The sequence below is a fragment of the Homarus americanus genome, unplaced genomic scaffold, assembly GCF_018991925.1.
Source record: "Homarus americanus isolate GMGI-L3 unplaced genomic scaffold, GMGI_Hamer_2.0 scaffold18703, whole genome shotgun sequence".
Taxonomy (NCBI): Eukaryota; Metazoa; Arthropoda; class Malacostraca; order Decapoda; family Nephropidae; genus Homarus; species Homarus americanus.
The window spans coordinates 1,041,326-1,057,290 of NW_024749779.1; the positions used below are offsets into that span (position 1 = coordinate 1,041,326).

At 40.2% G+C, this 15,965-nt stretch overlaps 1 protein-coding gene across 2 annotated transcripts in view; it reads right to left on the bottom strand.

Annotated features, from left to right (window-relative positions):
* Window positions 1-15,965, bottom strand: part of LOC121853896 (nephrin-like) — a 68,406-nt gene that overhangs the window by 42,236 nt on the left and 10,205 nt on the right. The window contains exons 2-3 of one of the 2 annotated variants that reach the window (XM_042348279.1): window positions 5,816-5,979; window positions 1,560-1,704 (exon numbers count right to left, since the gene is read on the bottom strand). In XM_042348279.1, coding sequence (XP_042204213.1) covers window positions 1,560-1,704; window positions 5,816-5,979 — 309 coding nt within the window. Of the gene's footprint in view, window positions 1-1,559; window positions 1,729-5,815; window positions 5,980-15,965 lie in introns of both variants that reach the window. The other variant, XM_042348278.1, reaches the window with a different exon arrangement.

Sequence of the window (15,965 nt, forward strand, 5' to 3'; positions counted from 1 at the left end):
CCTACGTTTTTTTTTCATAATTATATTAGCGATTAATGTATACACCGTCATAACCCTATCGTTGAGTGTGTGTGTGTGTGTGTGTGTGTGTGTGAGTAGGGTTATGGTGTAAACAATAGGGTCTTTGATTAGCTCATTGCGACAGGGATTCTCCATTCTTTATTCGCTTTATACATTCCCGCACCTGTGACCATCATCATCGTTACCTCTTTCCTGTTCTTATTTTCTTCTCTCGTTATTATCAGTTTTCGTTATCATCATCATCATTCCCTTCTTTATCACCGTCTTCTTTAGGTCTTCCTCTTCGTCGTCTCTTAAGTCCTTCTATCTCGCTCTATCCATTAGCAGCCTCCTGCGCCCTCTTTATCGCCTCTTAACTCTTACTGATCTCCTCAGTTTCGTAATCTTCCTCTTTACTGCTTCTCTTCAATTCGCTCAATGACTCTCCTCCTCCTCTTCTTCCTCCTTCTCCTCTTCTTCCTCTTCCTTCTCCTTCTTTGGTCTTGCTCCCCCACGCCTTCCTCTTCCTCCTCCGTTTTCTTCTTTCTTTCACCTTTTCTTCTCTTGCTCTCTTTCTCCCTCTTTCTGTTCCTTCTTCTTATTTTTCTCTTTCTCCTCCAATTTTTCTTCATCTCCACCCCGCCCTCTTCTTTCTCCTTATCCCTCTTCCATCTTCTCCGTCTTCTTCACTCCCTTATCCATCTCTTTCCTCCTCATTATATTCGCATCCTACTCCTCTTCCTTCAAATATATTTTTTTCCAATTCTTCCTTCATTTTTCTTCATTCTCCTCTCAATCATCTCCCTCTTCAACCCCCTCCTCTTCTTCTCCTTCATTCTTTCCTTTACTCATCCATTCCATAATCATTATTTACTCTTACAATTAGGCTGGACGTAAAAAATACTCTTTTCCAATCACTCGACCGATCGTAAATTTTACTACCAAGGTAAAGATTAAACAAGACCATCCGGGGAAAAAATAACATGAGATTTTTTTTTATTCCAGGATATACGAGAGAGACCCGAAAGAGGTCAGTATTTTTTTTTTTCATATTAAAATAAGACGAGACACAATCACTTGAATTTGATAACAATTTATGTCGTGTTTATCATTGATGTTTACCTGACAACATCAAGTAAATATTTTAATACTTATTCAAAATTGCTTCAATCTTTTTTTTTATCAATTACTTTTTTTTATTCATTATTGACTTTTTTTTCACAGTCGTATTATTTAATTTTTTTATGTCATCTGAGAAGTTAAACAATATTTTCTGGGGTATTATTTTCCTTTGTTTGATAATACTTGTGTTTTATGGTCATGGAACTGTTCAACTTTCCCCGGGAACAGTGCCAACGACCGGGGATGGTGGCACTACACGCGGCACTCAGGGTGTGTAGTGAAGTCCCTCCCTCTCTACTTCTTTACCTCAGTACCTCTCCTTCTTCCTTGCCTCCTTACCTCCTTCCTTACCTCAGTCCACCCCTTCTTTCCATCGCTCCTTCCTCCCTCCCCCTCCTGTCCTCCATCCCCTCCTCCTACTCCTATAGGATACTCACGCAGGACGTTGACGGTGAGGGAGGTGGAGGAAGGCTCAGTGATGTTATTGTTGAGAGCCTGGCAGGTAAGGGTGGCGCCCTGAACATCTCTCGCCGCCTCAAACATCACTCTCGCCTCCACGCCCGTTCCCCGGATGCTGCTCACCTGCAGAAGATCAACACGTACAGCCTAAGAGAGTGAGACAGAGAGAGAGAGAGAAAGCAAGAGAGAGAGAGACATAGAGATACAGACCAATCTCCATGCTCGAATCCTTGATATTGTCCTTAGGTAAAAAAAACAATGTGTGTGTGTGTGTGTGTGTGTGTGTGTGTGTGTGTGTGTGTGTGTGTGTGTGTGTGTGTGTGTGTGTGTGTGTGTGTGTGTGTGTGTGTGTGTGTGTGTGTGTGTGTGTGTGTGTGTGTGTGAAGTGCTGTAAACAGTATACGCCTTATTACAACTGTTCGATAAAATTAATGATTGAACTAAATTAAATAAATTGTCTATTTGTTAACCCTCACACACACACACACGAATGAACAAGTATCCTATACACTTAGTATATGTAGACAGTAAATTCATTTATGTAATTTACGTATGTATGTATGTATGTATGTATGTATGTATGTATGTATGTATGTATGTATGTATGTATGTATGTATGTATGTATGTATGTAACGTATGTATATTATATATTTCGTCACCAAAATACGTCAATAACTGATGTACCAATTTCAATACCATTTTTACACGTTCATAGAGCAACAACATACTGGGGGGGGGGACGAAACGATTAGAATTTATATTCAAGTCTGGTGAATGTTACTATCAAAGAGGAGCGTCTGGTGAATGTTACATCAAAGAGGACCAGCGTAATTACTTCTGCGTCAGGAAGGTCCTCTGTGTTCCTGTGAGAGAGAATAGAGCAGTCTAGTCCTCCCTTCTGCCTGTCTGTAAGTGGACACCTTTTGTATATAAATTCAGAAGGAGCCAAATCACGTAATTTTTTTTTCGGGGGGAGGAGGAAGTGAATGCTAGTTGACATACAGTACTGTTGTCGAGTGAGAAGTAAACACTCACGGGAAAACGAGTAAGACTATCACTCATGGGAGGCGTACCCTCACGCAGGCTTGAGTACACACACACACACACTTCACCTACCCTCCCCCCAAAAAAAAAAAATTGGTAAATAATTTTTCGCAAGAAATTCGCTCACCGTGCAACTAGATTTTGTGAGGTAATGTAGTCATAAACCCTCGAGGGCGTGAAGATCAACATTGCTCCTCCCGTGTGTGTGTGTGAGGAGGAAGACGATTCACACACTCCTAATGTATTCTCTCTCTCTCTCGGACCTATCTGCTGCCCTATTTTCACTGCTGTTATTGCTGCTGTGTCGTTGCTGTTTTACCCTAGCTCACTATTCCTTCAGTAACTGATAGCCTTAGTTCTTGCTGTATCTGCTGCTGACAGTGTTGGTAGTCAAGGTGATGACATTTATGGTTATGGTGCTGCTGACAGTGATAATGGTGTTGCTGACAGTGATAATGATGCTGCTGATAGTGACGATGGCGCTACTGACAGCGATGATGATGATGATGCTGACAGTGATAATGATGCTGCTGATAGTGACGATGGCGCTACTGACAGCGATGATGATGATGATGCTGACAGTGATGATGATGCTGCTGACAGTGATGGTGTTACTGACAGAAAGGGTGCTGATCTTCCCGACTTTTTTAGGCTGTTTTGCTGACGCTGGAGCCATTATGTTTATTGGGGCCATTTCTGTCGTTGATGTTGGCTGCTGTAAACCTCAGACAACCAGAACAATCTTAGTGTTATTAATCAACAGCCAATAATAACGTTTACAACTTATCCTCTACAGTGAATGAAAGCGGTGGTGGTAGTGGTGGTGGTAGGGATGGTGGTGGTTGTAGTGGTATGGATGGTGGTGGTGGTAGTGGTAGGGATGGTGGTGGTTGTAGGGGTATGGATGGTGTTGGTAGTGGTGGTTTGGATGGTGGTAGTGGTAGGGATGGTAGTAGTGGTGGTGGTGGTGGTGGTAGGAATGGTGGTAGTGATGGTGGTAGTTGGAATGGTGGTAGTGGTGATAGATGATTCATTATCATATTGCATGAGGATTTAGAAGCTCATCCGGCAAGTCGACGCTGAGACACGTTTCTGCCTGAAGGTCCCCAGCCTCACCTCACCTCATCTTACCTCATTTCACCTCACCTCAGACACTCTAATCTAACCTCATCTCACCTCAGATACTTTCACCTCACGTCACCTCAAATAAGCTAACTTTAACTCACCTCACCTCACCTCACCTCAGACACTCTAATCTAACCTCATCTCACCTCAGATACTTTCACCTCACCTCACGTCACCTCAAATAAGCTAACTTTAACTCACCTCACCTCATCTCAGACACGCTCACTTTACCTCACCTCACCTCAATTTAAAATTCACTTCAATACACCTGGCCTCAAAGGTCTCAATAATCAGTAATATCTAAAAAAAAATAAAATAAAAATAAAATATAAAATAAAAGATAAAATGCGAAATACCAATAATTAACATTTCAAAATATGTGAAGAAAAACGAAAAAACATTAGAAAATAATTGAAAACCAACAGATGAAGTTACACGACATTTTAACCAATCACAGATCGTATCAGCCATGTATTGGGCAACATTTAAAGGTCAATGTATTTCTGATATCTTTTTGTAAATTATAATGTTAAATCTTTATTCCTTTCATACATATAGAACTTCAAGGTCCCGAGTTCCAATGACTATTTTTTTTAATAAGTATCTTTTCTTCCTGGAACTTTTACTTGAGTAACATTTCAGACAATCATCGCTACTTTTACTTCGTTACTTTGATTCGTTACTTTTAATGCCTGGATGCACTCAAGGCTCTATGGACTGAGAACTAGAAGGACATATAGAACCCCCCCCCCCCCTACACCAATGGACATATTAAAGGCTTTCACTCTATAATGAATTTTCCCTTACTTCAACACAGCCTTACCAGCATTACCACCAGCATGTGAAAAAAAAGGGGTTGCAGTGATTAACAAAAAAACATCGAAAATCAGCTTTTGTTTATTGTTAAAGAATAGGTTTATGCAATACTGGTATACACATAGAAATGATGAGTGTATATTTCTCAGTATGTAGAGTATTATTATTATCATTATTATTATTATTATTTTTATTATTATTACCTTCAGGCTACGGACAGCATCAGAATAAGTCAGAGAATCTAGTTAGTTAAGTATTATATTCTCAATCCCTAACTATATTGTAATTCTTTAAAAAATCTCTATTACACTGGTATGTTTACTCTGAATATTTGAGTCCTTTATAAACTCAATTTTATTTTGCTTTATTTAACATGTAAGAATACTCCTGCTTTCCCCTGTGTAAGTTCTGTCAGATTAAGAGTAGTTTTACAAGAGGGTATTACGTCTACCAGTGTTTACAGACAAAATTATTTACGTTTATTATGAGTGATAAAATGTGTGATTTACAAACTTGCTAGTAATGTTATTTTTTTATTTACTGTCTGTACATGAACGATACAGTGATTTACGAACCATGACGTACTAATTTGATTTACAATCCACGATTTATAAATAAACTCTGATTTACATACCAAGACTTACAAACAAACACTCATTTACATACCAAGACTTACAAACAAGCAGTGATTAACGATCCTTATCATAATAACAGTGATTTACGAGCCATGATTTACAAAGAGTAATTAATACTTTTTTTTGTACACACACCCTAAGCACACGAATAGCAGTACTGTACACATAACGTAGAATATCTCTAGTGACATAATTCCACATTAACTTCCTACATCATCCAAAAACCAAGATTTAGTACGAGATAAAAAATCTAAAAAAAAAAAATATATCGATTTTTTTTTCGCAAGAAGGAAAACATCAGAGACTCAGCCGTGAGAAATGATATTATTCCTGGAGTTAAATTTAGAATCTATAAAAACTGAGAGACCATATTATGTTTAATCTCATCTGAATAATGCGTCGAAGGGAATGGGCGCTTGTTTATAAGAACGAGAGGAGAATTAGAGAGAGAAGGAGGAGGAGGAGGAGGAGGAGGAGGAGAAGCAGGAAGAGGAAAAGGAGGAGGAGGATATTCAGAGTGTATTATGGAGTATGGTTGCTCGTATCTCTCTCTCTCTCTCTCTCTCTCTCTCTCTCTCAACTCACACCGTCTACACCTCACCTCAAGTCTTACCTGGTCCAGCCTCTCTCCGTTCTTCCACCAGGTGAGTGTGGGGGTAGGGTAGCCGCCCACCGACCTGCAGGTAAGCTGGGTGTGGGAACCTTCCTCCAGGGGTCCTACGGCGTGGCCCAATTGCCCTCCGATCTTATTAAGGATGATGGGAGGTCCTGGAGGAACTGTAAGGAGAGCGAGAGGACACGGTGTTAAGGATCAGTCGGGCAGGATAACATCACGGTGAAGAGGTGAGCTAAAGGTATTATCTAGTGCACGTTATAGTGACCTGATACATGTTACGGTAAGATAAGAGGTGAAGATGATGATGATAATAATAATAATAATAATAATAATAATAATAATAATCAGGACCATACACAATATCAAAGACGGCCCATCAAAACAATACTAATGGCGAAGGAGCCACAATCATAACTACACAGTATAAATCAATCGAATCAAAACACACAAGTCAACGCAATAAAACTCTTTAACCGCAGGAACCACCAAGGGCAGTCATTAAAGGTACACAGTAAACCAAGTAATTTTTGTTTTTAAGACTATGAGTAGGGGAGTACCAAAGCGGGATACATCTACTACTACTATTATTTTTTTTTAAATGGCCTACAGCCTCCCCCAATAGCCATACCTTCGCCGCCATTTTATTACCTTAATATTAACTATCCTAATACATAAGTAGCTATCCTATTACTACTACTACTACTACTACTACCACACACACACACACACACAAACACATCTCTCACCACTCACTCTGATCAACATGGGATTCCTATTTACTTTGCCCACTGACACTAACCTTCCGTCCTTTACATCAAAAGGAGAGCTTGGCTGAGTTACATCAAAGTCTGTCCCCTTTCATGTCTATGGGATATTGATATTACATTTTCTTGAGAGACAGGGAGAAGCGAACAAATAATACAGATAGAGAGACATATACAAATAGAGGAGACAAGTATTCCCTCTTTCTTTTCTCTCTCTCTCATATAATCTGGAGGTCGTTAAGAGGATGACGTAATCTTATCTCCTGCGATCCATAGATTCTTATTTTTTTTCTTTGAGGTGAAAGACAAGGTCGGCTACCGTCAATGTATGTATGTGTGTGTGTGTGTGTGTGTGTGTGTGTGTGTGTGTGTGTGTGTGTGTGTGTGTGTGTGTGTGTGTGTGTGTGGGTGTGTGTGTGTGTGTGTGTGTGGGTGTGTGTGTGTGTGTGTGTGTGTGTGTGTGTGTGTGTGTGTGTGTGTGTGTGTGTGTGTGTGTGTGTGTGTTTGTCTTGTTCGTGATCCCCTGCGTCTTGCTAACCAAATAGACTGACAGACATATTGGTATGGACAGACATATCAGTTGTCTTCTGACCTCGCTAGAGGAAAGGTCACAGCGTCTTAGCTCCCGGGGATAAATTGTCAGTAATGACAAGTGCTACTTGTGAACAGGGCTGTGCCCTTCTGAGGGACGAGTTGGAGACGGCCAAGGAAGATATCTTGAAATTAAAAGAAGAGATAGCAAGGATGAAGGAAGAAACGAGGCAAGGAAAGCCGGTGAATGACGAAAACTCAGGCGAATAGAAGGTTGTGAGGAGAGGGACAACCAAACTAGTAGTGAAAAATCACACCAAGGATACGACAACAACGACAACAGCAGCTAAGTGTACCAACTCTTTCAGTCCCTTGATAGATGAATTGGACGTTAGTATAGTCAGGGACAAAGCTGACAAGGAAGGTAAGAAAATCTTGATTGTTGGCGACTCACAGGTACAGTACATGGACAGAGCTTTTTGCTGTAAAGATAAAAATAGGATGAGGGTGTGTTTGCCAGGAGCTGGGGTGGGGGATATAGTTGACAGGATAGACAATATCTTGTCTGGTAATGGGAACAAACCCATTATCTGTCTTAGTGCAGGAGGCAATGATATTGGCCGGTGTAGGAGTGAGGAGCTTCTTGATAAGTTCAAGACAGCTATAGAACGTGTTAGGTCTAAGGGAGAGATCCCTATCATATGTGTTGTCCTGCCTAGAAGGAGAGTTGGAAATGAATGGTTGTCAAGGGCAGTTGGTGTCAACGGCCGTCTTCACAGATATTGCAAGTCAATATCAGTACCATTCATTGACAACTGGGACAACTTCTACGGCAGAAGGGACCCTTATGCTAGGGATGGGGTGCATCTGTCTAGGGATGGAGTAGCAACCCTGGCTGGGACTCTCGAAAGGGCAGTCCAAAAGATGTCGAAGTCTTTAAACTGCTAGGGGAACATGTGAGCACGGGGGTGGAGGAGACTGCAGTGGGAGCGGGAAAACAAAGTGAAAGGTTACAGGGAAATAGTGTTAGGAATGATGACAAAACTAAAGTAGACAGCGAGTTAAAACCTAAATGCGGCAGCGGGAGGACTCAGAACACTACTAACTTAAATGTCTACTACGCGAACAGTAGAAGTATGAGAAACAAAATGGATGATATTCGGGCCTTGGTATGTACCGAAAAAATCGATATAATAGCATTCACTGAAACATGTATCAACCTAGACTCCCGTGAGTTACCTGTCGAATACCAAATTGCAGGTTACAAATTATTCCATACCGATAGGCAGATTAGGAAAGGAGGCGGAGTAGCAATTTATGTCAGGGATAATCTGAAGTGTGAAATAAATAAGGAAATAAAAACTGAGTGGAATACAGAAACAATTTGGATATAATTAATCGACGGTAGGGATAAATTAATCATAGGAGTAATATATAGACCTCCCAATCTTGATAGAGTTAATGAGTGACTTATCTGGGGTAAAATGCGCAGGGCTTCCATACACAACAAAGTCTGTATAGTAGGCGACTTTAACCTTGGCCAAATAGATTAGATTGACATTACGGGTAACTCAGAATCAGAGGATTTTCTTGAAACGATCCTGGACTGTTTCCTAAGTCAACATATAACCGAATCCACCCGGGGTAATAATATACTCGATTTAGTTCTGTCGAACAGAGAAAACCTCATTAGTAATGTCAAGGTAGGGAACGTACTTGCAAACAGCGATCACAAAGAAATTAGAGTCCAGTTAGATTTTCAGGGCAGCCGTAAGGAAAATTCCACAAAAGTCCCAGATTTTAGAAGGGCAAACTTTGATAGTTTGAAGAGGCAGTTGAGAGAAGGGGCATCACGCTTTGGGGTGAACTACATGGACCTGACGGTTGAAACTGACCTCATAATGAGATCTGAGGTTGCCGAGTTCCACGACAATTTAAATAATGAGTTACTTAATGCAGAAAGGCAGAACATACCATACAAAAAACTCAGATCAAACAACAATGACCCTAAATTAATAAATAATTATTTAAAGAACATTGTTGGTCAAAGGAAGGCTATAGGTAGAAGGATAAATCGTGGCGAAATTTACAACTAGGATTATTATAAGGTATTGGTGAGTAGAGTTAAGACCGAGATAAGGAAAGCAAAGCGGAATAATGAGCTGAGGATAGCAAGGGAGGCGAAGACAAACCCCAAGGGATTCTATCAAATTTATCAAACTAAAACACGAGAAAAGATTGGGCCAATACAGTCAGACACCGGCGAACTAACTGATAACGACGGAGAAATGAGCAATAATCTGAATAAATATTTTTCAACAGTTTTCACCACCGAAAATTTAAACATGATACCCGAGGCACCGGCTCTATTCAGAGATAGTGAAGAAAACAAATTAAGCGAGATAGTAGTGACTAGTAACGATGTTAGTAAGCAAATAGACAAGCTAAAGCCTAATAAGTCACCTGGTCCCGATGAGATATTTGCCAGAGTATTAAAGGATTGTAAGGAAGCGCTTAGTATGCCCTTAGCAAAGTTGTTTAACATGTCCTTAAAAACAGGTATAGTACCAGAATCTTGGTGGATATTGAATGTAATCCCGATTTTCTAGAAGGGGGATAGATCACTATCCTCTAACTACCGCCCGATCAATCTAACATCAATAGTAGGCAAATTACTGGAAGCAATCATTTCAAACTCTATTCGAAACCACCTGGAGAAGCACAAATTGATCAATTATTCCCAGCATGGCTTCACAAGCGGGCGTTCATGTCTAACTAATCTATTAACATTCTTTTCATCAGTTTTCGAATCGGTGGACGAGGGGCACAATTATGATGTGGTATATCTCAACTTTAGCAAAGCCTTCGACAGAGTCCCCCACGAAAGACTAATAAGAAAGGTAGACGCACATGGCATTAAAGGTAATATTCTAAAATGGATTAGGCCGTGGTTACAGGACAGGAAACAGCGAGTGAGCATTAACGGCACTAAATCCCATTGGAGCAACGTCACTAGTAGAGTTCCCCAAGGCTCAGTACTTGGACCATTATTATTTATTATATACATAAACGACATAGATATCGGCATAGACAGCAACATAAGTAAATTTGCTGACGACACTAAAATAGGACGTGTAATTAAATCTGACGAGGACTCCGCAAAACTACATGAAGATCTAAAAAAAACTTTCGAATGGTCTGAAAAATGGCAGATGAAATTGAATGTGGACAAATGTAAAGTACTCAGTATAGGAGATGTAAACAGGGAAACCAGTTACCAGATGAACAACGATGCCATTGTGAAATCCGACTGCGAGAGAGATTTAGGAGTAATGATAAGTAGGAACCTTAAGCCAAGTAAACAATGTGTTTTTGCTCGTCATAAGGCTAATAAAGTACTTGGGTTCATACAAAGGAGTGTTTGTTACAAGACTAGTGAGGTCATCTTAAGATTATATCTTGCGCTTGTGAGACCTCACCTGGGTTACGCAGTTCAGTTCTGGTCACCGTATTACAGAATGGATATAGAATCCTTAGAAAGAATCCAGAGGGGAATGACAAGACTAATCCCGGGCATTAGGAACCTTGAGTATAGAGACAGGTTAAGGCATCTTAATTTGCACTCCCTCGAGAGACGTAGAGCGAGGGGCGACATGATAGAGGTGTATAAATGGAAGTCAGGGCTAAACAAAGGGGACATTACAAAGGTACTCAAACTATCCAACCAGGAGCAAACTCGTAACAATGGTTTTAAATTAGACAAATTTAGATTTAGGCGTGAAATAGGTTAACATTGGTTTGGAAACAGAGTAGTGGATGAATGGAACAAGTTACCAAATTTCATCATTAACTCGAATACGCTGGATAGCTTCAAACATAGGTTGGATGCTTATATGAGCAATAGGGGTTGGGTGTAAATGGGACTGCCCAGTATGGGTCAATAGGCCCGCTGCAGTTTCCTCCATTCTTATGTTCTTATGTTTCTATGTAGACAGACAGGCAAATACAGATACAGACAAGAATAGAAATTGACCATTACTATACTCGTGGTCATAATAACGGAGGGATGTGTCGTCAACGATCTAATTCTCAAGCGACTGAAAGTTCACCTGCCCTTTAATTGGAGATATGAGAGAATCTACTTGACTCGCTTGAAGCTACGACACAAAGCTGGCTGGCTATCTGGCTGGACTGTCGGGCTGGCTGGCTGTTATGAAGCATTTTCCTCTTATACCTTCAATTAACCTTTAACCTTTGCCAATCTAAAACAAAATGTCAATAACTCAACTCATAAAGATCGGAATATGGAGTGAATGAAAAACCACCAATCAGAATGATGCATTTTATTCTCCTTGTGAACAAATACTCATACAAAAAAAACACATCTCTACCACACAAGTCACTGTCTACGTGTACACAAGACTACAATACCAAAGGTCACAAACATCTAAGAACTTTGGCAGAATCTCGTACAGTTTCAAGACCTCATAACGGCAACACCTGGCCAGTGAGAAGTTTAGTTGGTCATCTGTTAACGTGGGTCTTACAACAGCCACTGTAAAGACTCGTAAAGCTAAGGTTATATAACTCACACAGACAGCGGCAGACTCGGTCAAAATGAGAATCATCATCAAAATTACAAAAAAATTCTCTGACTCACATTGCCAACATCTTATCAAGTCATTCACAAACCCACCCACACATTCACAAACTCACCACCACATCCACAAACCCACCACCACATCCACAAACCCACCACCACATTCACAAACCCCCCACCACATTCACAAACCCACCACCACATTCACAAAATTACCACCACATTCACAAACTCACCACCACATTCACACATACACCACCACATTCAGTAAGCTCTCTTAAGGATTTCAGAGAGTCCAACACGTCACGAACTTTTAGAAAAATTGAATGAGAATCCCCACGATCGACGGAGGCCACCCATCATTCCTCATATCAGAGTGCTGGTCCTTGTTAGACGTTTCCATCCCCCCTCCTCTCCCTTGCTCCTTCCCCTTCTTCCCCTTCCTCCTCTTCTTCGTTACTCGCCCACTACTCATGAGACGTATTCACTAAAGAAGTCTTACTCATCTGTTTATTCTTAAGGTCTGTGGTATAGTTTAATACATTCCTTATAGCCATGGAGATATCCTAGAGGCTTGTGATATCCTTATAGTCCTGCCCCAGAGATATCCACTAAGTATATGATATCTATTAGTACGTTCCTTTCTGTTCGTTTAGATATCCTTCGTTCTTCTCAATCTCTTCTCATTCCTCCATCCTATACAGTGCAATGTTGTAAAATTTCCTCTATTTCTCTATAACTTCCAAACTTAAAAGCAAATGTCTAATATATTTCACACACAGGAGGTTTTAATCAATCATTTATCCTGACGAAGACCTCAACACCTTCAAGATGTGTTTTTCCAACTGAGTCTTCTTCATCTTCAAGGCAGCAAATAAACCTCCATTATCCACCCAACAACTGCGATAACTGGCTGGAAATCTCTACCACACTGCCTCTCTAAAACGCACACCCTATACCCAAGGCTTTTCTTTCCAGGGGGTTATTAAACCAACCATAAAAAAACGGACAAACCACCACAATGACGTTCCGGAGGCGTTGTAGTACCCGCATTTTTATTTCAGACTTCTCTCTATTACCATCATCCTCGGTCCTAAAGGTATTATTTCCGCTATTAAAACTGAGAGCAGCCTTAAACAGTCTTCTAAGTACACCGTAAAGAGACGTAATCTCCACTCCCTTCTTTCCCTTTCCCTCCCTCTCTTTGTCTCTCTCTCCCGCCAAGTCCATTATGAGTTTATTATATTCTTTCTATGATTGCTTATAAAGTTGGTGTATACGCTGCCTCCTCCTCCCCCCCCCATAAAAAAAAAAATAATAAATAAACAAATAAAAAGAAAATCAATAAAAAAAGTGGCGAAGCTAAAAAAATTATAATATTCTTTCCTCACTGTAGAAAAATGTATTCAAAATTTGCCTTTGTACACTAAAAAAAAAAATCTATTCGAAATATCTCTTATCTCTTGAGAAATTAATTTAAATGTCTCTTTTCCACTTCCAATACCTCATCAATCCTCAAGTATCACGATTTAGCAACACCATTACAGAAGTCAACCACACTGAGCTACTAAGACTTACTGATTCCATTATATCACCTCTGGACTTTTTCTGCTGATAAATGGTCTCAGAATATCCATAAATACCCATAGGAATATCTAATATACGTTCAAGCTGATGATCAAGCTTAAAGACACACACCTTGACTCCCACTATATTCAAGAAAAGCTTAATTTCCTTCCATACAATACATCTCTATGCTTCTTCTTGATACCCCTAGTCAGTGACACCGCATACCACAATGTAAATCTTGACCCGAACTGTAATAATCGTAGATACTAAAGCAGGTGTTATCTTAGTGATCAATCCGGCTATGGGTGGTATTATCTTAACTCTCTATGCACTCTAAGAGCCTCAAGAGGAATTTAAAGTAGGGTCCATGTACTAAATCTGGGTAGGTTTAGCTGCTTGAGTACCATGGGTAAACCTGATGATTTAACCTCACGAGTACAATGAATTAAACCCCTGAGTACGATGTGTTAACTCTTTGAAAACAATGCCAACGATCACAGCATCTTCAAAGCAGTGTTAAGTCATTGTAATCAAAGGTTCTACGATACACGTCAAATTATAACCAGTTTACAGCATCATTTTCCTCAAGTAGAATGGGGTTTATACTTTCTATAAACAAACCAAAAACTACATCATTAATAAATAAACTTTCTGAACCAAATGTAAACACTCTTATCATTAACCTCATATACTGCAAAAAAAAAACAAAAAAAAAACAAGCACTTTTGAACATACCAAACTGTACAAAAAAAGAAAACATTGAATAAACTCCCTCATAAAGTAAGGTTTGGTTAGGTTACGGTTAGGTTACGGTTAGGTTAGGTTACGGTTAGGTTTACTGACACCTTCGACACGCGTTAACCCTCGACAAGACCCGTACTGTAAGGATGGATAAGCAATATTCACCTCCACTAACGCACACATCACACGTCCTCACGCCCGATATTGCCTCTTCCACCAGCTCGATATATCTGGGTGCTCATCCACTATTTCAACTGAGTTACGCTATTGTGTGTTTTTTTGGGGGGTGGAGGGGGGGTGTTTATTTGTGTGTGTGTGTGTGAAGGCAGGCTGAAGAAAAACGAGAAGGAAAAGAGAAGGATAAAGGGAGATGGAAAAGGGAAGGAAGTAAGAAAGAAAAAGGAGGATGAAGATTGCATCCACGGGATCACCTACTTCACCACAGCTCTCTCTCTCTCTCTCTCTCTCTCTCTCTCTCTCTCTCTCTCTCTCTCTCTCTCTCTCTCTCTCTCTCTCTCTCTCTCTCTCTCTCTCTCTCTCTCATACTAAAAGGTAGCTTTGTATCTTAACATATATATTCCCTCTGGACACGGACAAGTCCTATTGAGGGATATCCTGCAACACATCCCTTCCTACAAGACAATGGCCGACTGACAAAGGATATGTGGGTCAGGAGGCTTTCCTGAACACACACACACACACACACACACACACACACACACACACACACACACACACACACACACTCACTACCACCAATCTTCTATGCATAGGCGAAGAATATTGTTGAGAAAGTCTACGGTCTTTACCACCCACGTTTCACTACTCTGGTCATGTACCTTACCTTCACACACACACACACACACACACACACACACACACCACCCAGCAGTAAATAAAGTCAACATTGCCTTTTCATCCTAGGTCAGTAATTAATGTTTGGCTTCATAAAGTCGAGGTAAAATACGACTCCCAGCAGAATGAAAACAGGCCGAGGTCATCAGTATTACAGACAGACAGACACACACACACACACACATCACACACACACACACACACACACACACACACACACACACACATACATACAGAAAAAAATATAATAATGAAGATATAAACATACATGTGTGCGTGACGTGGGTGATGGGTCAGAGTAAATAGATTACCTTACAAATTACCTAATAATGTACGAGTCCTGTGTCTTAGTGCCAGGTGGGGAGGGAGGGAGGGAAGGGGAGGAGATATGACGAGAACCACAGGAAAAACAAACAAAAAACAATGAGGATTTGTTAAGAAAAGGACAAATATTAAGTAGGGTAGGGTCAGGTTTTTTTTTGGGGGGGGGGGCGGGGGCGGGGGATTTTACCAAAGGTCATGGGCTATTTAGGTGTTCCAACTACCAGGGTTAACAAGCATTATAATTACTATTCACACCATAACTAAAAACAACACAATAATATACCAAAACGTATCTTATTACAGTAACTCTCCATGTAACTCCTCATTACACTATATCATCCATCCGTGAGGTAAGTGGGTAATGATGCAACGATTTATAAACAAAACATAAACTCTCCCTGGAGTTATGAATGATTGATGGGAGGAATATATATATAATGACTGTATCCTTACCTGTCCACAACTTTACCTTAACGGGTCAATGGAGGAACGAATAATGCTTAATTAGCGATGATAATTTCCAATTGAAACAAGGACAGTAGTAATAGCAATAACAAAAACAACAATAACAACAACCACAACAATAACAACAGCACCTACATCAAAAATAACAACAACAACCCAAATACCATCAACAATAACAACAATGAAACTCAAAATACATAAATCAGACGTCGTGCAAAGAACAAATAAAAACAGTTTGTATTGTGTTACACTAAGTAGAAAACCTTGACTGTAGTTTAGAGTCTCTTTTGTTTAAGCT